This window comes from Mycetomoellerius zeteki, unplaced genomic scaffold (assembly GCF_001594055.1).
Source record: "Mycetomoellerius zeteki isolate Tzet28-1 unplaced genomic scaffold, Tzet1.0 scaffold151, whole genome shotgun sequence".
NCBI classification, from domain to species: domain Eukaryota; kingdom Metazoa; phylum Arthropoda; class Insecta; order Hymenoptera; family Formicidae; genus Mycetomoellerius; species Mycetomoellerius zeteki.
The window spans coordinates 32,416-55,224 of NW_017256458.1; the positions used below are offsets into that span (position 1 = coordinate 32,416).

The following is a 22,809-nucleotide window of genomic DNA, read 5'->3' on the forward strand; positions in this document are numbered from 1 at the left end:
TGCGTGCGTGCGTGCGTGCGTGCGCGTGTGTGTACACTAACTTTTGCGTGCTGTGTGGATAGTCTTAAACTTTTTGTCAGTAGTGTATAACTATTGATTAGTTTTATATTCTTATACAGTCAAGTTTTTATATCAAAGTATAATTGTGATACGTTAATACTATATGGACTCACCAACTTCTGTGTCGCAAAAGAACAAGAAAAATTTTTTAGTTAGTAATTTATCTATTATATTTATTATGTGCGCAAAGCACTTTAGCTAACCCGCATTTTTAAGTCTATTCAATATCTATTTGATGTTAAAAATGCTAGAGTTTTATCCATCTGTTATGAAGTTGTACAATCGTACTATCCAATACGAGATACAATTTGAGCAAAAAATGTATCGCTAAAAGCACTGTGAGAATACAAGTCGAGACGTTTAAGAACTCCAACACAATGAATGGAATAAGAAATAATAAACAAAGAATAACAGATTTCAATCTACCAGAAACTAGATAACCGGAATACACGGTTTCTTAGATTTAAATCTGTTATTTCTTGTTCCTTATTTCTTTCACTGCGTCTGAGTCTAATAAAAGTAAGTCAATTGTGTTGTGTATGTTACATGAAGATTATTCGATTATTCAATTAAAACCCATTTCCTTCGTTCGTTTTGCGTATAAAATGTATACTCTGTTCTTTCGTACGTATAAATAAAATTGAAAAAAGATTGAGAAACAATGTTGAAACAATTTTCAAGGTTCCAGTCGACAGTTAATAATATATGTATACTATTCTGTTACGCACAACGTTTCTAAAAATAGTTCGCGAATATAATATTTAACTTTTATTCATTTATATTTCATTTTGATTAAAATGTATGTAAATTCTTAAACATGATTACCGCACACATATATTAATTTTTAAATAAATTGTTAAATTTATAGAAAAATTATTTACCTCGTATATACGAAGACTGTCCCGTTTACTATTTTGAGCGTCATATTTCCGTGGAGAAACGTTAGGCCACTTCGGGCACTTGACAAGGTCGCAAAAGCATCCTTCGCGGACATGATATCATCCATTCGAAGAATTGGTGTACCCGGTAATAACATGGTCATTAACACGATACTATCAGCGACTTCTTTAGGCATGCGTTGCCTCAAGGAAAGCTGTTTGCCATTCACCTGCGATTGACATACACACATATTTAAAAAATCAAAGACTTAAAACAATATTAAACAAAGTATCTTTAAGCCAGTAATGTGAATATACAACTAAGAAATGAAAGTCTTATACGGTCTGAGCTGGATTTTTAATTCCTCAATAATTCGGTGTAAATTTTACATATACAGGGTGTCCCGTAAAGACCCGAACAACGCTCAAGGGGAGATTCCTGAGATCATTTTGAGACGAAAATTCTAATATCAAAATGTTGATGCTATAATAACTTTTGAGTCATAATTGGTTAAAGATAGTGTGTAATTCAAAAACTATTATATTCGATATTTTCGTATTAGGATTTTCATCTTAGAATGTTCAAAAAAATCCAGAAATAATAATAGAGGTTATAAAAGTAAAATGGTTTTTTACTTATAAATATTTAAAGTTAGCTTATAATTTAAAAAATTGTAGCCTCGACATTTAGCATTATACAAGGTGTCCGACCGATGACTAAAACCTCTTGAATGTTATTCAGGATCATGTCTTGAATAATATTTGTCAAGATCAAGGCCATTAGAGATTATTTCTCTTATTTTCATTTTGCACTAAAAATTCATTTTTACATAAAAATGAAAATAAGAGGTACAATCTCCAATGACATCCTTAAAATTATTTAATAAAATTAATCTTGATATACTTACGTTCCACGCAGGCCATGATGTAACCGCAAGCCATTGCGATATGCTTCTACGCAGATCCGTCGCGTTTATGCTCGCATTGGCAGTAGTGAGAAAATGTGAACTCTGCGGTAGATCAATCGTTGTCTTATCGTTATAAACTTGCAAAATATCTGCACGGATGTCATCTTGTAACGCAAATAATCTATAAATAACAGCATCACGTTAGTAAATATTGATGACATGTCTAATTACAAAATTAAGAGCATACCCTTTGCCAGCGGTTTCATTGCGAACGATCTCTTGCCATTTTGACAATACTGCAGCGTTTTCTGAACGATCGCGTGTATAAATGTGTACCAGCGATTGGTAATTGTTCAGTTCTACGGGAAGAATACTCCTAGATTCGTCACGCAGACTCGGATCTTCCGTTAGATATTGCGTGTCCGCCAAACGAAAACCACTAATGCCTAATTTAAGCCAATGAGTCAAGATATCCTTCAAAATAAATAGGACATAAGATATAAATCAAGGCATGATAAATCGATCGATTAAAGTAGAAAAAACCTACTCCAAATTCTGCTACCACTGCTGGGTCGTTATAGTTCAAGTCAGCTTGCGACTTATTAAACTGATGAAGATAATATTGGCCCCTTTGTTCATTCCATTCCCATGCGGATTCACCATATATACTTAACTGCAAGAGCATATTTTAAGTTAATATGCGTTATTCTCTTTCTGTCAGAAAATTACATGCCAGAGAGAAACATAACTAACTAACCCAATTATTCGGAGGACGTCTTTCTTTTCCGCTGTTAGAGCTGATTATTCCATCAGCCCAGACATAATAGGACGTGAATGGATCCTGTCTTTTTACAGATTGTTTAAACCATGGATGATCAACGGAGGAATGGTTGGGATCCAACTCCAAGAAGATCTGTTGATCTTTTTCCTTTGCTATCTTGATGAGATTTTCCAAATCACTGGTGTTTCCTAATTCCGGTTTGATGGCCTTAAAATCTATGACCTCTCCTATCATGAAAAAATAAGAATATTAATATAATTAAGATTACAATTAATATATCTTAAGAAGACAAATATGTGTGGCTTTTGAGTATATATATACCGTTTGCGCTTTCCTTCACCAGAGATGAGAGAGAAATAGCTCTGATATGTTGGTTTTTCAAATCGCTTAGTATACGTTCCTGTTCTGTCAAGTCACTGTTAAAAACATCTGAGGCATCTAGCTCAACAATCGCGCTCTCCTCCCACAGTTTCTTCGGTTCAGGAGCAGAACATTTTGGCGCCATCACAATGATGGCTATGGCACCAGCTAACATGGCTGCCCATATCAACCAAAAGATAATGAACAAGGCCCATCTCAATCTAACCCAGAATGGATCGTTTGCAAATTTCATCAATTCTTCTTTTCCCATTCCAGAGAGCACTGTCTTTACCATCTCAATATCGATTTTGGCGTCGCCATTCTCCGAGATAAATTTTACCTATCAAAGAAAGCACACACATATATATATATATATATATATATATAATGAAATAACTCAAATAGAGAATAAAAAAAAATTATAATATAATTATAAATATATCAGAAGAAAATTTATAATATAATTATAAATATAAAATTAGACTAACGTGGCAACTGATTTTCAAAATATTAAAGAGTGAAATGATTCTTAAAGTTCTAAATACAAATATAACAAACAAAAATATATACAATAATAAATATTTAGATTGTTCGCGTTGTCTGAAATTTTAAAAAATTATTATCCTTAAAGCAAGAAGACTAACTTATCAGATTAGATCTTGCGAATATCACTGACAAGTATTCACGCAAAACGTGTTTATTGGTCGGCGTTCGGTAACGGAATTGCTCCGAAACTGTCGTATCGTCCGAATATTCTCGAATATTCTGCATAGGACTTGGAATGAGCTGTTCGACTTTTCGATAAACTCTAGCTGTCTTATTTTCTTACTCTTTTATGCTCTTACTTTTACTCCTTTATCTAATAGGTAAATTACCGCGTTTGTCTGAATGGGCCGTGACGCTCCCCATTTTACATTGTGCACCTTTACATATTGGTGCTTTCCAGCAAGAGGACACAGTGTAACACAGTGAATTATTACATCCTTGTTGTTTGCCTACGTTAAACAAGGATGAAACGACTCACTGTGTTACACAGTGTCTGACTGTGTTCTTGCTAGAAAGCACCCAATACCTTACAATTCTAGCCTTCATCTTCAGCGCACTAATTAAAATCTTGAATCATCACAAATTACATTTCACCGTGTAACATTTCATCCGCCACGCAGATTCTAATGGTCAAACTACACACTATGTATTTTTAAATATGTATTTTCCCATAACCAATTGGCACGCTGGATGGTCTCATCAAAAGATTAAGACCTTTAAATGTAATAACAATTATTTGTAAAACACGAAAAAAATTTTTTTTTTTAAACTTACGGGAAAAAGATATGAATAATAAGCCTAGATTCTCATACAAACAGCGCTTTGACACCGAGCTCTGATTAGTGAAAACCTAGTTGTGAGGGTAAAAAAAATTTACACTCATCACCCATTCTTCACCAATCAGCGTTCAAAGCGCTGTTGTCTGTATGAGGATCCGGGCTAACTTCAAAAATACGCAGAGGGATGAATAGAGAATTTTCTTAAGGGAATGCTGGATTAAATTATTGAGTCATTACAGTTCTAAAAATCTCCGAATTGACTAACGGATTAAAAAAAATCCTTTTACAGGATTAAAGTAGACGCAAAATTGGGAGGTGGTGCAGTAAACTTCATACTAAAATAAAAAAAATTAAAAAATCTACTTATTTTTCAATTCGTAGAGCTGTCACCTAACGTAGATGTTTCTTTAATACAAAAGTTTTATAGCTCGTATGGACAAAACGACGTGCATCACCTATCGGATTACGTGAACAAACAATACCGAGTTTAATAACTAATAGCAAATTCGATTGATCACACTCAGTGTGCACTGATGTTGTTAAAGCCACTGTACATTGACGTAAAAATATGTTTAATACTAATATAAAAACGAGTCAAACTTTTAAACCTGTGAAGTCCTCAATAAATTTTATTGCGCTGTAAAGTAAAATATGTATTTTATAATTTGAAATATTTGCATTTTACGTTTACACTCAAATTAAATCAGTATATAACTTTAATTATAATTCGTTATAATTAAAGTATATAAGATTGAAAACTTAAAAAATAGATTTATACGAGGTCTACAATAGAGATCGTAGGGTCTTAAGTTATAGAAAATTAACCAATTATAGTCGAATATGAGAAGAATAATCGACTACGATTGGTAAATTTGTTACGACTTAAGACCCTACGACTGCTACGACTTCTATTGTAGACCCCATATAATGAATAGTCATTGTCCAGTAAAATTCTCACGACATGTTCTAGATTTTTTTCATGGAAGTCAGGACGTGAAATAAAAAAAACTCTATCCATCATTCCAAGAATTATACCTTTCTTTTGTGAAAAAGGGTGTTGAGACTTCAAATTAAGATATCTCCCAAGTCCCAACATGGTCATGGTTGGTCATAGCTATCATAGCCGATTCCGTTTGTAGCTCGTGTAAAGAGTTCATTCGCGCGATTAATGCTTTCTCCAAGGAAAATTTTAACGACGAAATATCTCGAGTAAAATTTTCCTCGGAGAAGCCGACTAGTTAACTCTGCACACGGGTCACAAACGGAATCCACGCTGTGTGTCTTGGGGCGTTTTGTCTGCGTCTAAGTGCAGAAGGCGCAAAACTTATCCTAATTTTTCCAAGAGAAAATTTAAATTCCTTGACTCACAGTATATAACAGAACGCAACTATAATAGGATGTTTGATATTGAAATACTGTATTTCTGACAAAACTCTAAGACGATATTTTCTTTCTTATTTTATCCGATGCTTAGTTTTTAAATTAGAAGGAAAAGTAGTTAGTGAATTACGAAACGAGTACAGAAGATAGCAGGGGCGGCTCAAGTGACACGAGGGGTGAGCTCGCTACAATTAGTTGCTCATTACACGCGTATACATATATGTGAAATGAGAGAGGGAGAGGAAGGAAAGGAGGGGTAATTATTCAGAACACCCCCGCAACTTCAATTTTGATTAGGCTCATTTGATGCGTTTTTGTATGAAATGAAAGAATCTAGCAGAAAGAAAGAAGTGTCGTGGTGTCGCTCTGCCCCGTAAACCGAGATATTAATTGTTTCAATCATTTAAATTTTAAAGAAAAAATATACATTCATTGTATACCACCTACAACGCTAATTCCCATTAGTCATTACATCAATATTAATTTTTTATTTTATTTTGGAAATTACAAATTTGTTTCATTTTTTTTAATCGTTTAAATTGACGACTGTTCAAGTTAGGAAAACTATTACAGCCATGAAAAAGATCCTTCTCTGTTCTTGCAATGTGTGAAAAGTTGTAAGTTGCCCTGTGTGGAATTATTCGTGGGTTTCCAACTTGGCACGCAAAGCAAGATTTAATTTTAAAAAATTGCCTTTGGTTTTATGAAGAAAGTGGAACGGGAAACCTTTGCACATACATGTACTTTACGATGATTGCGGAAAATTTCGTCTCTCTCCTGCCTCCCCCACGCCGGCGAAGGGGAGAAGGAAGAGGGAGGACATCGTAAAGTATGTATGTATGTAGTTACATGTAAGATAAGAAGAGTGGTTCTGAAGAACCACTAGTCTGCGGCAGATGCATCTCGGCTCGGGTACTTTTATCTTGTATGTTTGAAAATGTTGCTTAGACTGTGCCTTGATAAACATATAGCTGTCCCGCGGTTTTGGAATTTTGGACGACCCGTCCGTTCGTCCCGACGAGCGTCCGTGCGGCGTTTCGACAATTCGACGTCGTAAGTCGTAGGCAGTCGTAGGGTCGTAGACTCGGAGCGCCCAGTGTCCGGAATCCGAACGGGCTTCGCCATTTTCACGGGCATTGCATCACCTTTTACAACTTCGAGAGACGGGAGCCGGCTGCGTTCAGCAGACTCAACTGTTGTGCAACTGTTTTATGATTGTCTACTGAGATTGAGGTTGCCGTATCCGACCTCTTTTTTTTCCCCGGACGGCGAATATCGTCCTTTTACAAGATATCTGAAAACGTTCGGAGAAATTTTTTCAAAGGTGTTCCAAATAATTATCGCTCATAATTATCTCGGACACTTTTGGAAAATCCTCCGGGCCGTCTCCGGATGCCCAAAAAATGAGGACAAAAAAAGAGGGCGTCCGGGGAAAAGAGGACGGATGGCAATTCTGAGATAGGATTATTCTCCTAGATCTAAAAATACAATCCAATCAGCGCGAAGAAAACATCCAACAGTTGCAAAATAAACTAAAAAATTCTACTGAATGCAGCCATTGATATAAGAATGTATGTGCGAAGGGCTTCCGCCAGTTCCCTCCTCGCTAGCCCGCAAAACCAAAGTCAATTTTATAAAATTGAATATCGCTTTGCGTGCCAAATAGAAAACCCACGAACGATTCCACACGACTGTACTTTTTACACATAGCAAGAATAGAGAAGAGTCCTTCTTTTCATGACTGTAACAGATTTCCTAACCTGAACAATCGTCAACTTTAATGATTAATTTCGATTTACGGGGCAGAGCGACTTTTTTCTGCCAGGTTCTTTGGTTTCATACAAAAACGCGTGGAACCTAATTTCATCAAAATTGAAGCGGATGGGGGATATTCTAAATAATTACCAGATTAGAATCTTATATAGGTAAATCGAAACCGTAGAAGCGAGACGATCCACGAAGGAGATTCTCACCTCGGTGGTCTTCTCATCCTTCTCAGTCGCGATCTTCGCGGTGCTGTCCTCCTTCAGCATTCGCTCCTGTACATCCTGATCCAAATCCTCGCTATTCCGTTTGCCCATGATAACCGATGACGATACAGCTGCTATTCTTTTTGTTACTACTGCGCTATGCCACGCAGCCGCGCTACACTACTGTTGATCGTTACTGACTCACTGATCGACCAGTTACGTTTTCTTTCTTTTTGCTTTTTTGGCCTCGCCCTGCTCGCAATGCTCGGCTCGCCCGACGCGCGACGCCCAGTCGGATCGGCCCAGTGTCGCCGACAAACCAACTCCCTCAGTGGCGGTCTGGAGTACTAATTATATATACTAATATCGTTATTATCGGTAGCCAGTCAATCTGCTGGCAATCAGGGTTGGGCACGTATCAAACTCAACGTATTAAGCTGGTTCTACATTAGTCGCATCGCAGCATCGCAGCGTCGCAAGTGTTGTGGTCCAATCAACGTCAAGCTAGCTCGACTCTGATTGGACCGCAATGCTTGCGACACGTTTGCGATGCTGTGATGTAATCAATGTAGAACCAGCTTTATATTAACGTGGTTTCATACATGGGCTGCGTTCAGAAACATCACTCCTCTATGATGTCTCTGGGTATTATCTTTCCTTATTTAACATTGGGTGAACAACAAGGATAAAATGATACACAGAGGCACTCGGATAATGTTTCCGAACGCAGCCATGGATGAAACTATGAGTGTATTTAGTACTACAATCGCTGAATGAGCGCTCAGTGAACTCTTGAATCTGTTTGGTCTATATTTTTAGTTCTAACGGAATATGCCAATCAAATGCAAGAGCTTACTGAGCGCTCAGTGAGCGATTGTAGTACTGAATGCACTCAATGGTCGCGTTCAGCAGATTCAACTGTTGCCGAGCGGATCAGTGAGCTCTCGCTGCTATTGGATAATCAACAAGAATACACCAATAGCAGCGAGCGCTCACGGATCCGCTCCACACAGTTGAGCTGTTGAACGCAACCATTGGCTGCATTCAGCGGACTCAACAGTTGAGTGAGCGTTCGCTGCTATTGACGTATTCTTCTAGATCTAAAATTATGATTGGATGATCTAAAAGAATACACCAATAACAGCGAGCGCTCACTCAACTGTTGAGTCCGCTGAATGAGCCCATTGGGTGCATCCAGAAGCACGATCACTCGTTGAGCGCTCAGTGAGTTCTTGTACCTGTTTGGTCTATATTTTTAGCTCTAATGGAATATGGGCGGTATTCATAGTCTGTTCTTATTTCAAGATTGTCTTAAGTAATGTTTTAAGAAGCTAATACGGCCCTCTGATTGGTTTGTGACTTCTTAAGACTGTACTTAAGACGATCTTGAATATAAGATCTGACTATGAATACCGGCCTATGTCAATCAGATACAAGAGCTCACTAAGCGCTCAGTGAGCGATCGTGTTTATGGATGCACCCAACGTGTTCGCTGCCTCACCGTCGCGCATGCGCCAAAAACCCGGCCCGTCCAACACACTGGTTGGCAACATTGTACGTGACATACGTTTGCATATGTGAACGGAGTATTGTAGAGCACGAAACTTTCCTTGTCATCAAATCAAATATATGCCAAATGATTCAAATGACCAGGCTGGAAATCAACGTCAAGCGACTTTTAACACGCTGCGAATTAATAGCGAAGGATGATCCACACAAAGATTGGAAGCTCGAAAAAGTGCGAGAGCTATTTCTAATTTCTGTTTTTCTATCATGTTTTTATTTAATATATGTTACAGTTTTATTATGAGGATAACCTCATACAATTGCTTAAAGTAAATAATAACATTGAGATAATTTCAATAGATAATTGTAGTATTTATTATAATATTTATGACTCAACATATGCTTATATATGAATGTAGAGTTATTTTTGTAACTGATTTCTTTTTAGGAAATTGGAAATTTATTATATAAGTCTTATTATATAATTTATAATACACACATAAGATTTACGACATACATAATATTTATATTGCACTATAAATACTTATGAATTGTACAAGTTTTGTTTATGTAAATTCTTTGTTTCAGTATATACTTTCTCTAGATGACATGGTGAACAAACTACAGATTTCACCGAAGTAATATAGTTTTAGTTATAAAATATATGTATTGTTTATTATTAATATACTTACATATTATAGTATATGTACACACATAATGTACACACAATGTGATCAGATGATTTTGACAGGACGATCCTGCTTTTGAAATGCTTGTTCCTCTGTCCCATCAAACATGTTAGGTATCTTAAGTTTAACAAAACTAGCAAAAATATTTTTATTCAGAAATATTTTATAAATCTTTTCAAATTATAAAATACAATACATACTGTTTCCAAGAAGTATTTCAGCAGTTGAATAAATTTTTTTCTGAAATAAACAAAATGTGGACAACAAAAAAACTCAACTTTGAGTTTATATTTTAAAAGCAATATTAATAACAAGAGTTAATTTTTATTTCAGCTGCTAAGAATTTTATATAGATATTTCTTAAGGATTCATCATCCTTATTAAACCAGATAATTTAAAATCATAATTATAAATAATTGCATTATTTTTTAAAAAATAAATTGCTATTAATATATTTATCTTTACATCCATACATTCTTTCTCGCTTGATAACATTCCAATCCTGCTTTAGATTCAAAAATATCTGGTCACATTAGACATGCAAAATGTCCTCAAACTTGACAATAATTAATAGCAAACTCTTCTGTATATGTATTCTGTAACTTAACAACAGTTGTTAATATATATTAAACGAGCTGTTAAGCAATAATAACAATATAACAATAATAACATTGATATTAGGAATTACAGTACAGGCTTACAGATTATTTCAAAATGAAAATCCAAAATGTCGAAGTTATAATAATTTTTAAACAAGAAATATTTTAATGAAATGACTTTTGTAAGAAAGCAGGTGACATTTTTTAAAAATATGATAATTTCAATGGTAAACTTTAAACATTTCTTATTTGAAAACTGTTAGCCTCAAGATTTGGATTTTCATCTTGAAATAACTTCGGGATTTTACTTGTTAACTGCACTTGTGCAAAGTCTAAGACAACCTGCATATTTTCAAAATTATATCTAATTATTATTATATTCACAATATTAATAATGTTTATGTAGCATTAAAAAGTGGAATTTATAGTAAACCATCTAAGGACACCATGATGGGCTACATTAAGCGGATAAATTTTTTAAAAGGAGTCATAAATGCAATGAAGTTGTCAAATCCAGTGGAGAGAGTGGTTGCCGCACAATTGTTATCAAAAAATTCAATGTCCACTAACAATTCCGCCAGTACAAATATTACAACGCAAATACATCAGAAGACTGTCGCTAAATACAATCGGGAATTACGGGAGGAATTATTTCATAGCAATAGAGGTAACTTATATATGGTACATCCCATGCTGGTCCAGTTTTAAGTGACTTGACTACGCCACGTAGCTCACCGATGACCCACGGTATTTTTGTTTGTTATATTTGTTATATTTGTTAAATAACATGTATTTCATAATAGTTAAAAATTACAAAAATTATTATAAAAAAGGCCTAATCAATATGCATCATATATCATAATTACATATCTGTGTAATATATAGAAAAATTAGTTTATATATAATGTTCTTTCTGTTTATAATCAAAATATCAAACAAGGGTACAATCAGATTCCCACCTGAATGCTACTCAAGTATTATTTTATCTTTGTTTAACATTTAGTGAACAAGGATAAAATGATATATATTATAGATGGCACTTGTCAGATGGGAATTTGAACATAACTCAGCCTGAACAGAAAGTCTACCATGCATCATTGGTGATCCACACAGTATGGAACGTGTAATTATAAAATAGATTTTTACAACAAACATGTATTATAGACATGTAAGATAGATTTTTACATATAATTCTCGACATTAAATCTCGTTATATCTTACAGAAGCAAATAAGGATGGTGTACGACAGAGATTATCGAGCTCTAATATCAAAGATGAAGATCTAGATGCTATTTTGAAGTATAATCGTAATATTCAGGAGAAGATCGCTGAGAATATGCTCTCCATGACCAGCACTATGAAGGAACACGCATTAGCAGCTAGTGCTATCATAAAAAAGGATATTGGCATGCTGGAAATGTCTGATAAATTGACTGATGTAAATGCTATTAATTTAAAGAAGGAATCCCTGAAATTAGAAGAGCATACTAACTCAAAATGGAGGTGCTGGGTGTGGCTTATGATAGCTTTCGTTCTGTTTGTATTTTTTAGTGAGTATTTCATATGTTAATTATTCAAATGTTTTCTAGGACAATGGGGCTGAAATTTCCTTATTTATTACTCGAATTTCTAAATTACGTGATGTTATATTGTTGCTAGTAGGTTATAAAAATATTAGTAGCTGAATTATCATTTAAATTGCATCAATATTTTTATGTATTTCAGACATGGTGTTATTTATGAAAGTAGCAAGGAAAAAGATTTAGGTAATTTTCTATATTGAGATGTATCAATCGCGAAATAGACGTGTTACAGTGCATTTGACTATGTGAGTCATTGGACTGATATTATGATGATAGAATTGTATAGCCATAAGGGCTTGTAAATACACCTGTGCCACTTAAAAATCTGGTAAATATATTACAAAATAGCGATACATCAATTTGCAACTCTATCCAACATCATTGTATGTAATTTATCTTGTTATGCACAATTTGATAATAATGTCCAAGTATTTCTTAAAACATTCCTTGTTTCTAATGATTGTATATGATGGAACTTGACCTATATATATATGTGTGTACATGCCCATGAATCTTTATGTATTATCTATGTATTACATAGATCGTTTATTTATGCATAGTAATTTGTCATTTTTCTTATAAACTAAATAAAAGTTCTACTATGTATACATTTAAGGAATATATGCATATCTACTGAATATCCACATGGAGGGATAGTCGGCACGCTTCTATCCTACGGATGTAATACATCCACTTTCAACGATACGATTTTATCGACAGTGTCAGCAAATGGATGTACTGGCGGTAATGTACGAGTGATTTCGACGGGAAAGTAACAAGAAAAAGGCCGGTAGGGCCTCTCAGGTTTCTCTCTAGTTTGACGACAATAACATTTCTTAAAACGATCGCTTTACGCCTGCAGTATATGCTTAGGCCAATATTACAAGCGTCCGTTTTTTTTGCCGTACGACAAATTTTTTCAAACCTGTTGATTGGCTATAGGACAGAGGTCCGAGATCCTCTCTGTCTTGCAGCCAATTAACACGCTTAAAAAATTCGTCGTACGACAAAAACGGACGCATGTAATATTGGTTTTAAAAGATGTGTCATAAGAAGTAGATTAAAAGGTATTAAAGAATTGGAATCAAGAGAGATAGCAACATGTTTATTTAATACCAAAACTTATGTGTATGCCATTTTTATAACAATCTGCTGAAAAATTTATCAGTACGCAATGTTTCATAATTTATTATAATTCATTATATTATTCAATTTCCTAGCTATGGAAAATAACAAATCAATTTTTTGAAATGAGTATAAATATTTTGTTTAAACAATGTACTTATTAAATAAGGCTCTTATGTAATTGTTATAATGTGATTATTATAAAGCTGTTATTATTTGTTCGTTATGTATGGAGTTTACGCCAGAGAATAACGATTTTCAATACTGTTATCTTTTAAGAAGCCAAAATTGCATTCAAATTGCTTAAAATTGCTAAAGACTAAAGAGTTAATTACAAACAAAATTAAAGATAATTATAATTTTGAGAGTGTAGAGGAAGTCCTAAGGAATTTCCTTTTTACGATTAATAATCATTTTAAAACTGATTTAGAAAGATAATGTTTACTTTCTTTATTATTTTTAATTTATTTTTATTTGAGCCTTATTATATTTATATGCATGTAATAAGGCCCAATGTCAGAGTAACGAAATTGTTCTTTCATTTACAAAATATTCTATATAAATAATATATTTTACTTTTGTGAGTGAATGAAATGAAGATTAGATTCTCATTTAGTTTATTTCAATATCCTCCTATAAATAGAATAAAAAAAAAATAAAATAAAGTAGATAGGCCTTGTTCGGCTCAGGTACACACCTTATAGCTTATTTCTCATTTTAACTTATTACACTAGTTCAGAATTAAATTAGAATTTTTCAAAAAAGGACCTCAACAAATATTCAGCGTACTTCCATTATTAGCATTCATTCAAAATGAATATTAAAGTTATTCGTAAAAAGAATATTATAACAAAGTCATATGAAAATTATATATATTAATAATTACTGTAATGATTATACAAGTTGATTGTACAATGATACAGAAAAAGTAAATTTGAAGAAATATTATAGACTCGAAATAGTTGAAATATATGACAAGATCTTTGCAAAAAGAATATCAGACTGGAATGTCTTTTTAAATTAGTTAAAACTCATTTTTCAAATTTTTTTACATAAATAGCTATAATGAAAAGTAATAATAATAGTGTTATTTTGCTTGTTGTTATGTATTCTTAATTGAATATTATTGTATTCCACAATAAAACAATCTTTACGAGAAAAACGTAATATTATGTTCTATTTTAGCAGTATACAGCAATATACATGTAATTCACTACATGATTTTCTTTTATTCCTTCAAATCTTTTTACTGAACCATCTGTTGAAATCTAATCTTAATAGCAATCGAGCCAAATGTTCGCCACTGGGTTGCGCACGTACTCTATTCAATGTTTTTGTCAACCAATCCATTACGCTATCGAGTGTTTCGCATAACGTTTTGAGTTCATCTTTTTCCGTTATGAGCAAATTACCAACTTCCCACATGGATGCTTGTAAGATGAAATTATCGCACAGTCGTAATAAAAAGTGTATCAGCTTGTTCACCTGTTGAAAATATTCATGATACCAGGATGACAATGATAGAGTACAAAATCAATAAAAAAATGATGTACGAAAGATGATTCGTTAAATCTGTGACATTTTGCATAAAAATTTTTTTGAATTTTATAAATAATTTTAATGAAATTTACGGGATTTTTTTTTCCTGTTCCGCTGCCTAGTAAAAAAGTTTGTGACATAACGTTAGCCAGAAACATCGAATGTGCCTTTTGTATATCTTCAAAATTTCGTGTGTTCTTCATATTCGCTTCCATTATAGCGTATTGACTTTCCACCACATCTACTTGCAAATAATACTGCAAGTTATCGACGATAAAAATCAAATTATTTCTTAATTGGATCACGCCTATGTCACTGCGAATATAAGTTTTGTTATAGTAATTTTGAATAAAAATGTTAATTATCTTATAATAAATATAAATACACTTACAAGTCTTTGTGATGCATGTGTTCACTCCAGAGATTCCACAACTCTATCTGGGTCTTTTTAACTCTCAACAGGAAGCGAAACAATGTATTGTAATCGTTTAACGCTACCGGATTAAACAACAAATGTAGTGGCCAGACAACCTTGTACTTCAATGTGATCATGCCCCATCCGCGTTTCTCTAAAATAAAAAATTTGTTTGTCTTGTCTTTAAATATTTTAGAAAAATCTTGTGACACAAATATGCACCATTAGGATCTTGTTTTTCGTTATCAAAGAGATCAGTGGCATCCGTGTTGGCGTCCTCGTTCTCAGAAGGTAGCGCAGGCACTACAAAATTAAAGCTGTCGATAGCGCTTTCATCGTTTAGGTGTATCTTTCTCAGTGCCATTTGAAACGCAAGATTAATGTCTCTGGATGTATGACTTGTTGGTGCCTTATTCAGAATGTGCGTCGTGAGCTTGATTAATTCCAAGAAAAGATCACCGCGTCCCATGAGGAAGAATTCTTTTACCAGCCTGAGTTGTTGCATCAGCTGCGCCTCTTCAACGGCAACATGCCACAAAAGTTCGGTCACACACTGTTTCAATTCATTGATTGTGCGATCAAACTCAACGATGTTGAAAACTGACTTCGCCTGAAGATTCTGAAGTTTCCTGAAGTACTTGTACTCTTTATCACCCCATACAGAATTTTCTGTTTTGGGTATCATGCTAAAATCTAAAGACATTTAGCTCTTCATAATTATTGCGTATAGCTGCACTTGTATATATATATATATATTTGCTTATAATAATTATAACAAGGTACTTTCCTTTTTAAGTAATTAAAAATTATCAATTTTTTTTTACCTTTTTTCTGTCTGGGATCATTTCCGAACATAATGACGGTCTGACCGATAGTCAAGATTTTATTTGCCAACGATGGCTTGATGTAAGATGGAAGCATGTCCATCTGTACATTGTAGTCCCACATATCAACATCAATCTTTTTATCATTTATTGATTCACGTACATCAATGTTCTTCCTATCCTCATGCATCAAAGCTTTCTCGCAACCCGATATTTTTTGTATAAAAAATTCCTTGTGAGGATCTTCTAGATGCCCATATAAGAGCCAGCTTGTTAAATGCTTGTAAAAAACCATATGAACAGAATGGGCCATCCTAAAAGCGAGTAGACAAGTATCATAAGGCAAATAGTGTTGAATTTCATTATAAATCTCTTACAATTCTAGAGTGGCGTTGATCTCGGGTATGCCGGTATGCATACGCTGATGTAAACATTGCAACAATTTACAACCATGGAATTTCTGTGTACGAATCTGAAACGAAAAAATTAGTTGGCAACATCTTTCTGTGTCAGCGCATAAATATTTCATAATAGTAGTTGTTGGATTCAATATACATTTAATCACAAGAATGCTTTGTGTAATTTTGATTATTATTCTGTACATGATTAATACATTTAGAATCATATAAAACATATATTTATTATTCGCTAAAACAAACAGGATGGTAGTTATAATAAAAAAGGAAATTTCTTTAAAGTCTAGATGTAAATGTGCCACATAACTCCCTAGAGTTAAAAACATTCCCAAACAAAAAAATATTCTGCATATATGAAATAGCAAACATGATGACACAATTGTAACGGAGAAAACACATACATCGATCTGAAAAAAAAATGGAATCATACTGAAACCAACTAATGTAATATATTTCTTGAAGAAATGTATAATGACCTCACGAATAATAGAATGCAATACGGAAAATAGACAAGTGTATTTTTCAACGCTGCACAGAATTAACGACAGTGGAGTATGATTGTCGTTTAAGACTGTATTCTCCAATTCAATTATTTCTTTACGAAATGGCTCTAGTGCTTGATCCATTCCATCGAAAAGAGCATGTATATAAAGACCAGGAGTTACATATTCTATAAAATATAAAATGGTTAAATTAAACATGAGACAATCATGTCAATTGCATAAAATATATTTCATCAAATTTTTCATCAAACCTTTTGTATTTTTGCTGTATATAAAATTTCGTATGACGTTACATTTCTTCACAAAATCTAATATTTTATTAAGTAGCGCCTGTTCTCCAGGATGTAGATATTTATCAAGATCTATGGACTAGAAGAGAGATTGATTAGAAGCACGTAAAGATAATATTTAAGACACCTGTTCACTCACTGTTACTATCGCCACTAGATTGTATAACATCAGAAGCAAGAAAACACATAATAAAATGCAAATTATACTTGAACAGAATTTTTTAAAAATAAAGTAACGCTTCCTACCGATAGAATAGACTTATCAGGAGATACAGTAGTTACCGAAAACTATCTTCTTCCAAGGAAAAAAAAATTAAATGTTTTAATATATTATTATATAATTTGATAGTTTGTCATAGCTGTAAACACATAGCTTATTTTGTTTTTTATTATACACTACGCAAAAAAATTAAAAGATCACGTAGTCTGTGCTCCAAAAATAATATTCATGTGAGTGTAACAAGACTTTTAAAAAAAGTATTTTAAAGCTTGAAGTCTCTACTTTCAATATCAATAATTAATATTTCGATCTGATTAACTTTGTAATAGTTATAGGAATATAAAAATTCGACTTTCTTTTGTGAAGATATAGACATACAAATGGAAATCGGTTGAATATAAAAATTTTGTACGAAATTTACAAAGTTCCATGGCCTGAATTAAAAATCACAAACACATTCTATTTACGGCTTTCGAAAGAGTGAATCTGTATCTTTAATTTCCTTTTTTATTGAGCGTTGTACGATTTTTTTTCACGAAGTTGTTTGAAGCAAAAACGACCTCTTTTACTTCATGAATAACTTGGTGAAAAAAAATAGTACAACGCTCAACGAAAAAGCAAATTAAAGGTAAAGATTCGCTCTTTCGAACGCTGTAAACAGAATTTGTTGGCAGTTTTTTTAGTTCAGGCCATGGCTTTGTAAAGTTTGTACAAAATTTTAAATTTAACGGATGTTCATTTATAACTTTATAAAAAATCAGGTTGAAATACCAATTACTGATCTTGAAAGTAGAGATTTCAAGATTTAAAATGTTTTTTTAAAAGTCTTGTTACGATAATTTTTGACGAAGTTACATTTTCTTGAATAGCATCTATTTTTTGAGGACAAACTAATTTAATACTAATTTAATATTAATTTAATATTAATTTAATCAGGGTTGGGTAGTGCTAAATCAAAAAGATAAAAGTTAAGTATATATATAAAAAGTTAATTAATTTTAATTTAATTTAATTACATTTTAGACTCTTAACTTTTTAACTTAATTTACATTTTATTGGTAACTATTAACTTTTAATTTGATTTTTTTAAAGTCAATCCTCAAACACAATGCAAGAGGATAATGAGTATATAATTCAGTAATTTTACATTGTATAATCGTTACTTGTGAACAAAAATAACCAAATTTTTTAATAAATATACTGTGAGAAAGAAAAAATACGAAAAATTATGTAAAATGGTATAACTTTTTCTTTTTTTTTTGGTTGTTTGTTCAGACCATTTAACTTTTAACTTTTCAATTACTTTTTTATTAACTTAACTTTTAATTCAATTAATTTTATTATGGATAAACTTATATTTTAATTAAATTAAATTTTTAAGGCTGTTAACTTTAACTTAACTTAGTTAAAAAAAAGTTAACTTACCAACCTTGAATTTAATACTAATTTAATACTTTATTTTTTTTTTTTGCGTATGTATGTATAATTCATTGTGTATGTATAATTCATTTTAAGATTTATTAACGAAACAAAAAAATTTTTTGTTTTTGTCTTGGTTTTTAAATTTTACAAGTCGGTTCTATGCATTCTAAGTATTGTTTCATTTATATGTATCTTCATATTATTATATTTTGCAAAAATTTTTGTCGCGAATTCTCTTGCTTCTGACGTCATAATTTGGGATAGTAGTGGTGAGTGAACATACTGAACAGAAGAGAGCCTTAAATTGTACAATACTCTTCATTGATTAAGATATGTACTCACATCTGTTTCTATCATCTGCGATACATTGGTTGAACATCCCCAAAGTGACAATAAGATCTCGTGCAACATTTTTTAAATATTAGACATCAAGTAAATGATAAGAGATGTATCAATTCCACATTTAAGGTAATTATTCAGTTTAGCGACATCAGCTCGAAAATCGATGAAACTATACTTATTCGACGCGTTTTTATTCGAAATGAACGAATTTAGCAGAAAAAAAGTGTCGCTCTGTTCTGCAAATTGAAATATTGATCGTAGAAGTTTGATATTGAGGTTATATATACGAAACCTATTATATCGACACAAGAAATCTGTTCGTGTTGTTTGCACTTTTTGCATTCATGGTGGAAGTGGAAGCATAGTGGAAATACGTATTTCCACCATAGGTCTGTTCGCGTTGCCTGCACTTTTGGCACTCGGCATCTTCGCTTTCTCTCTTTTCAAGGCCAAATATATATCTATCTCATTTTAAGTGCAAAAATATTTGGGGATTTCATGCAACGCGAACAGACCTTATGAGTGGAAGTGCACTCAGTCAAGTTTGTTCGCATCGCATATTCCAACATGCTCCACCGACGAAATACTAGAAGTCTGTTCTTTTTAGCGAAAGTTCTTGTACGGTTCATCTTTTTTTCTTTTCTACGTTAAAGAGAAAAAGAGAAAAGATGAACCATGCAAGGGTGCGTTTGAAAATCTTACTCTGAGTAGAAATCTTTCCATTCGCCGTTCGGAAATTAACTCGGGTCGTACAAGACTTACCAGCTACGTTCGGAAATGTCGAGTAAAGTCACTAAATTGTATTCTAGGGTCGCTTTTTCGACCTCTGAATTTTCAGAGGTTGGCAGAGTAAGTAGAGTAACTCGTTTATCTTGGCGCAAAGTGACATAAAAATAAAACGAACTGAGACGCAGACTTGAGGGTGCGGTCCACTTGGCGCTACAAATGCTTCGAAGCTTTTGATTGACCAATTGGAAGAAAGAATTTTACTAATTGACCAATCAAAAAATGCTTCGAAGCATTTGTAGCATCGAGTGGACTGTAACCTGCGGGCGCGTTTACACCTTGACGGAAAAGCAGAAAGCGAAAAAGCAGCAGCCAATCAGAATTCGCGCTGGTAGTCGACAATTTCGGCTTTTTGTACTACTTACCACCAGCGCAAGTTATGATTGGCCACTGCTTTTCCTCTTTTTGCTTTTTCGTCAAGGTGTGAACGCGCCCTGATACTCCCCTTATGCAAAAGTATGCTGCGACTTTCACAGAATCACAGTACTGGCTAGATACTGAGTATTTTCATCGTTTAGAATATTTGGAAAAAAGTTGATCGAATGACGACGGAGGAGCATAAACATCTAGCTGACATCGTGAAGGAAACTCATGCTCTATTGCGCGCTGACTATCACCAATATGGCGCCGAGATGGCATGGAAACGCCATTTGGCGCGAAATGACGTTCTACAGGTTTGCTTTAAATTTTCATTGCTTAGAAAGTTAAATTTTGTCAGTTTAGAGGGAGTGTTGCGAATCAGAATATATTTAATTGCATAATTTGGTTTTATTTTAATATTATTTCAGAGATATGCTATATCCATGCAAAAATTGGCCACTAAGTGCTGGAACAGTAAGAATTCAGATTTGAGAAACGGAACGTTCTGTAGAATGGAATGGATAAAAACTCAATGCAAAGAATACTTTTACAACGGTGGTAGAGAGAAATATGACAAGAGAGAGCAGGAGATAAACGCTAAAATGACTTTCTTTTCAGCAAAATCGCACGATGAAAGTGCAACGTGCAAGAACGATCCAAGTCATATGGAAAACGGTTTACAAAATTTTTATGAACGGAAAATATCGCTTTTAGATGTAGGAAGTTGTTACAATCCTATAAGTGTTGACAATGCGTTTGATGTAACTGCGATAGATCTAATTCCCACAATAGGAGTCTATCGATGCGATTTTTTGAACATTGTGATCGGAAAGGAGAAAATTCTTTCACAAGACATGCGGGAGATTTGTCAATTGCCCACGAGTTTCTTTGACTCTGTGGTATTTTCCCTATTATTGGAATATCTCCCATGTCCAAAACAGAGATACATCTGCTGCAGGAACGCATATGACGTATTAAAGAGTGGTGGTATACTGATTATCGTGAGTCCAGACTCGAAACACGTTGGTGCAAATGCAAAATTGATGAGATCTTGGAGATACACGCTGAGCAAAATGGGATTCATGAGAATAAAGTACGAGAAACTGCGTCACATTCACTGCTTGGTGTTCAGAAAGTGCCTGTGCAAAGATGTAGCGATACGGTGGTCCAAGTTGCATCATTTTTTTGAAGCTGACAAGAAATATGTATCCGAGACAATGATTTTTATTCCGCAGGATTTTCAGGCCGTCCGTTCTAAGGAAAAACGAGAAAAATTAGACGAATATGAGGAAACTGATATAGCGAATGCTTTTTCTGAATTGCCGTTTAATAATGAAGCGTCAACATAATATAATAATGCTTATACTATTTTTTGTATTTTGTTGGCAATTTTATTTTTGTTGATGTTAAATAGAACATTTTATGGGAAGGACCTAAAATTGTAATATTTTCACATTTATTATGTATTTATTATTTAGATAAATTGTAAAATATAAAAATTGTAAAATATTAAATTTTAATATTTTCACATTTACTATATATTTATTATTTAGATAAATTGTAAAATATAAAAACCTAGATCATAGACTTAAAGTCCTAGGACGGAATCCATAGACGTTGCTCAAGATTCGACATGGTCTTAAGCTAGTACATGAACCAATCAGAGAGCTGTATTAGCATCTTAATGGCTCTTGCACAATGGACGCGGAAAAGCTTACCGCGCAGCAAAATGCGACGCGGTAACCAATGAACATGTTAGGAGCTGTAAGCTTATTGGCTACCGCGTCGTATTTTGCGCGGTAAGCGTTTCCGCGTCCAGTGTGCAGGAGCCATTACGGAAGGTGTGTGCCATGGCCTATAATTGGTGTTACCATCGCCCTTTCTAAGATGGGAGTTTGGACTCCCTGAATCTTTCCTTGTTACCTCTTGGTGCTGGTGCACGTGGTATGTATAATTTTGACTTTATTTTCAGATTCTTTTTAATAATCCCCCCCCCCATTGCATTAAAATATGTATTTTAAGATAATGTATTTTAAATTATCAAATGTCTCTGCAGTACGATAGTTATATAAAAAATGATCTTTTTACATTTGTTAGATACACATAACCTGTAAAAAAAACTTCAGTTTAAATAGATAATAATTTAATTAAATAAAAGTTTATCGTGTTTAAAATATACTTATCATCAAAAATAAAAAAATACGAAGGGATATATATGTGCGTGTGTATATATATATATATCGGTAATGGTGTAAGAATGTGAATACTGATTGTTACACAGAAAGTCCAAGATGTCGTCTCACTTGAATTGGATGATAATCCGCGACAACAATGCTTTTCTTCTAAAGAAACGCAACATCAACAAGCCGTTTTCTACGGTTCGTTAAGCTTGCTGTATCTTCTAAAGCATTATTAATAACTTCAACAATATTCTTGCTATTACATAGATTAATAATTCTTTAGGAGGCTAACAACTTGACAAATCTGAGTAGTTATCGCTACTCTGGTTTGGTTCATCGTAAGAGCGT

At 33.5% G+C, this 22,809-nt stretch overlaps 5 protein-coding genes across 10 annotated transcripts in view; 3 read left to right on the forward strand and 2 right to left on the reverse strand.

Moving 5' to 3' along the window:
• CD98hc (CD98 heavy chain) overlaps positions 1-7,992 on the reverse strand; it is a 9,836-nt gene extending 1,844 nt beyond the window's left edge. The window contains exons 1-8 of one of the 2 annotated variants that reach the window (XM_018444620.1): positions 7,666-7,992; positions 2,949-3,327; positions 2,604-2,854; positions 2,394-2,519; positions 2,094-2,320; positions 1,847-2,027; positions 942-1,168; positions 174-179 (exon numbers count right to left, since the gene is read on the reverse strand). In XM_018444620.1, the coding sequence (XP_018300122.1) occupies positions 174-179; positions 942-1,168; positions 1,847-2,027; positions 2,094-2,320; positions 2,394-2,519; positions 2,604-2,854; positions 2,949-3,327; positions 7,666-7,773 (1,505 nt within the window). In that variant the 5' untranslated portion in view covers positions 7,774-7,992. The remainder of the gene's footprint in view (positions 1-173; positions 180-941; positions 1,169-1,846; positions 2,028-2,093; positions 2,321-2,393; positions 2,520-2,603; positions 2,855-2,948; positions 3,328-7,665) is intronic. The other variant, XM_018444621.1, reaches the window with a different exon arrangement.
• Positions 7,993-9,114: 1,122 nt separating this feature from the next.
• Use1 (Vesicle transport protein Use1) lies at positions 9,115-13,129 on the forward strand. 4 transcript variants are annotated; one of them, XR_001936528.1, is made up of 6 exons: positions 9,115-9,400; positions 9,757-9,806; positions 10,885-11,123; positions 11,680-12,006; positions 12,182-12,367; positions 12,656-13,129. XR_001936528.1 is itself a non-coding variant. In XM_018444561.1 (5 exons), the coding sequence occupies exons 1-5, from the start codon at positions 9,137-9,139 to the stop codon at positions 12,220-12,222; spliced, it is 921 nt and encodes a 306-aa protein (XP_018300063.1). In that variant the 5' UTR covers positions 9,115-9,136; the 3' UTR covers positions 12,223-12,649. The 4 variants fall into 4 exon arrangements, 3 of the variants coding, with proteins under 3 accessions (XP_018300063.1, XP_018300065.1, XP_018300064.1); XM_018444561.1 differs by lacking the exon at positions 12,656-13,129 and having other exon boundaries at positions 12,182-12,649; XM_018444563.1 differs by lacking the exons at positions 9,115-9,400; positions 12,656-13,129 and having other exon boundaries at positions 9,771-9,806; positions 10,863-11,123; positions 12,182-12,649.
• Positions 13,130-14,264: 1,135 nt separating this feature from the next.
• Grip75 (gamma-tubulin complex component 4) lies at positions 14,265-19,224 on the reverse strand. Of its 2 annotated transcripts, XM_018444521.1 has the most exons (9): positions 19,136-19,224; positions 17,113-17,230; positions 16,835-17,028; positions 16,320-16,414; positions 15,943-16,256; positions 15,341-15,811; positions 15,095-15,272; positions 14,796-15,018; positions 14,265-14,649 (listed from the first exon to the last, which is right to left on the reverse strand). In XM_018444521.1, exons 1-9 carry the CDS (start codon positions 19,202-19,204, stop codon positions 14,401-14,403), a joined length of 1,911 nt encoding a protein of 636 aa, XP_018300023.1. In that variant the 5' UTR covers positions 19,205-19,224; the 3' UTR covers positions 14,265-14,400. The 2 variants fall into 2 exon arrangements, with proteins under 2 accessions (XP_018300023.1, XP_018300024.1); XM_018444522.1 differs by lacking the exons at positions 16,835-17,028; positions 17,113-17,230.
• Samtor (S-adenosylmethionine sensor upstream of TORC1) lies at positions 19,197-21,630 on the forward strand. Its single transcript, XM_018444512.1, has 3 exons — positions 19,197-19,261; positions 20,440-20,595; positions 20,710-21,630. Exons 2-3 carry the CDS (start codon positions 20,464-20,466, stop codon positions 21,628-21,630), a joined length of 1,053 nt encoding a protein of 350 aa, XP_018300014.1. The 5' UTR covers positions 19,197-19,261; positions 20,440-20,463.
• Positions 21,631-22,133: 503 nt separating this feature from the next.
• Positions 22,134-22,809, forward strand: part of RpL28 (ribosomal protein L28) — a 1,751-nt gene continuing 1,075 nt past the window's right edge. Inside the window, 3 exon segments of the mRNA XM_018444564.1 lie at positions 22,134-22,225; positions 22,563-22,659; positions 22,745-22,809. The exon segment at positions 22,745-22,809 is cut by the window's right edge and continues 50 nt beyond it. Coding sequence (XP_018300066.1) covers positions 22,573-22,659; positions 22,745-22,809 — 152 coding nt within the window. The 5' untranslated portion in view covers positions 22,134-22,225; positions 22,563-22,572.

Excerpts from the sequence above, each read along its gene's own strand:
- Use1 (XM_018444561.1), top strand. The coding sequence starts at position 9,137 with ATGCACCCAACGTGTTCGCTGCCTCACCGTCGCGCATGCGCCAAAAAC. Across the intron at positions 9,401-9,756 it reads AAGATTGGAAGCTCGAAAAA|TATATACTTTCTCTAGATGA; the intron begins GTGCGAGAGCTA and ends TCTTTGTTTCAG. Across the intron at positions 11,124-11,679 it reads ATTATTTCATAGCAATAGAG|AAGCAAATAAGGATGGTGTA; the intron begins GTAACTTATATA and ends TATATCTTACAG.
- Grip75 (XM_018444521.1), bottom strand. The coding sequence starts at position 19,204 with ATGTTGCACGAGATCTTATTGTCACTTTGGGGATGTTCAACCAATGTA. Across the intron at positions 17,029-17,112 it reads ATACAGCAAAAATACAAAAG|AATATGTAACTCCTGGTCTT; the intron begins GTTTGATGAAAA and ends TATATTTTATAG. Across the intron at positions 15,812-15,942 it reads TGATCCCAGACAGAAAAAAG|ATTTTAGCATGATACCCAAA; the intron begins GTAAAAAAAAAT and ends AAATGTCTTTAG.
- Samtor (XM_018444512.1), top strand. The coding sequence starts at position 20,464 with ATGACGACGGAGGAGCATAAACATCTAGCTGACATCGTGAAGGAAACT. Across the intron at positions 20,596-20,709 it reads CGCGAAATGACGTTCTACAG|AGATATGCTATATCCATGCA; the intron begins GTTTGCTTTAAA and ends ATATTATTTCAG.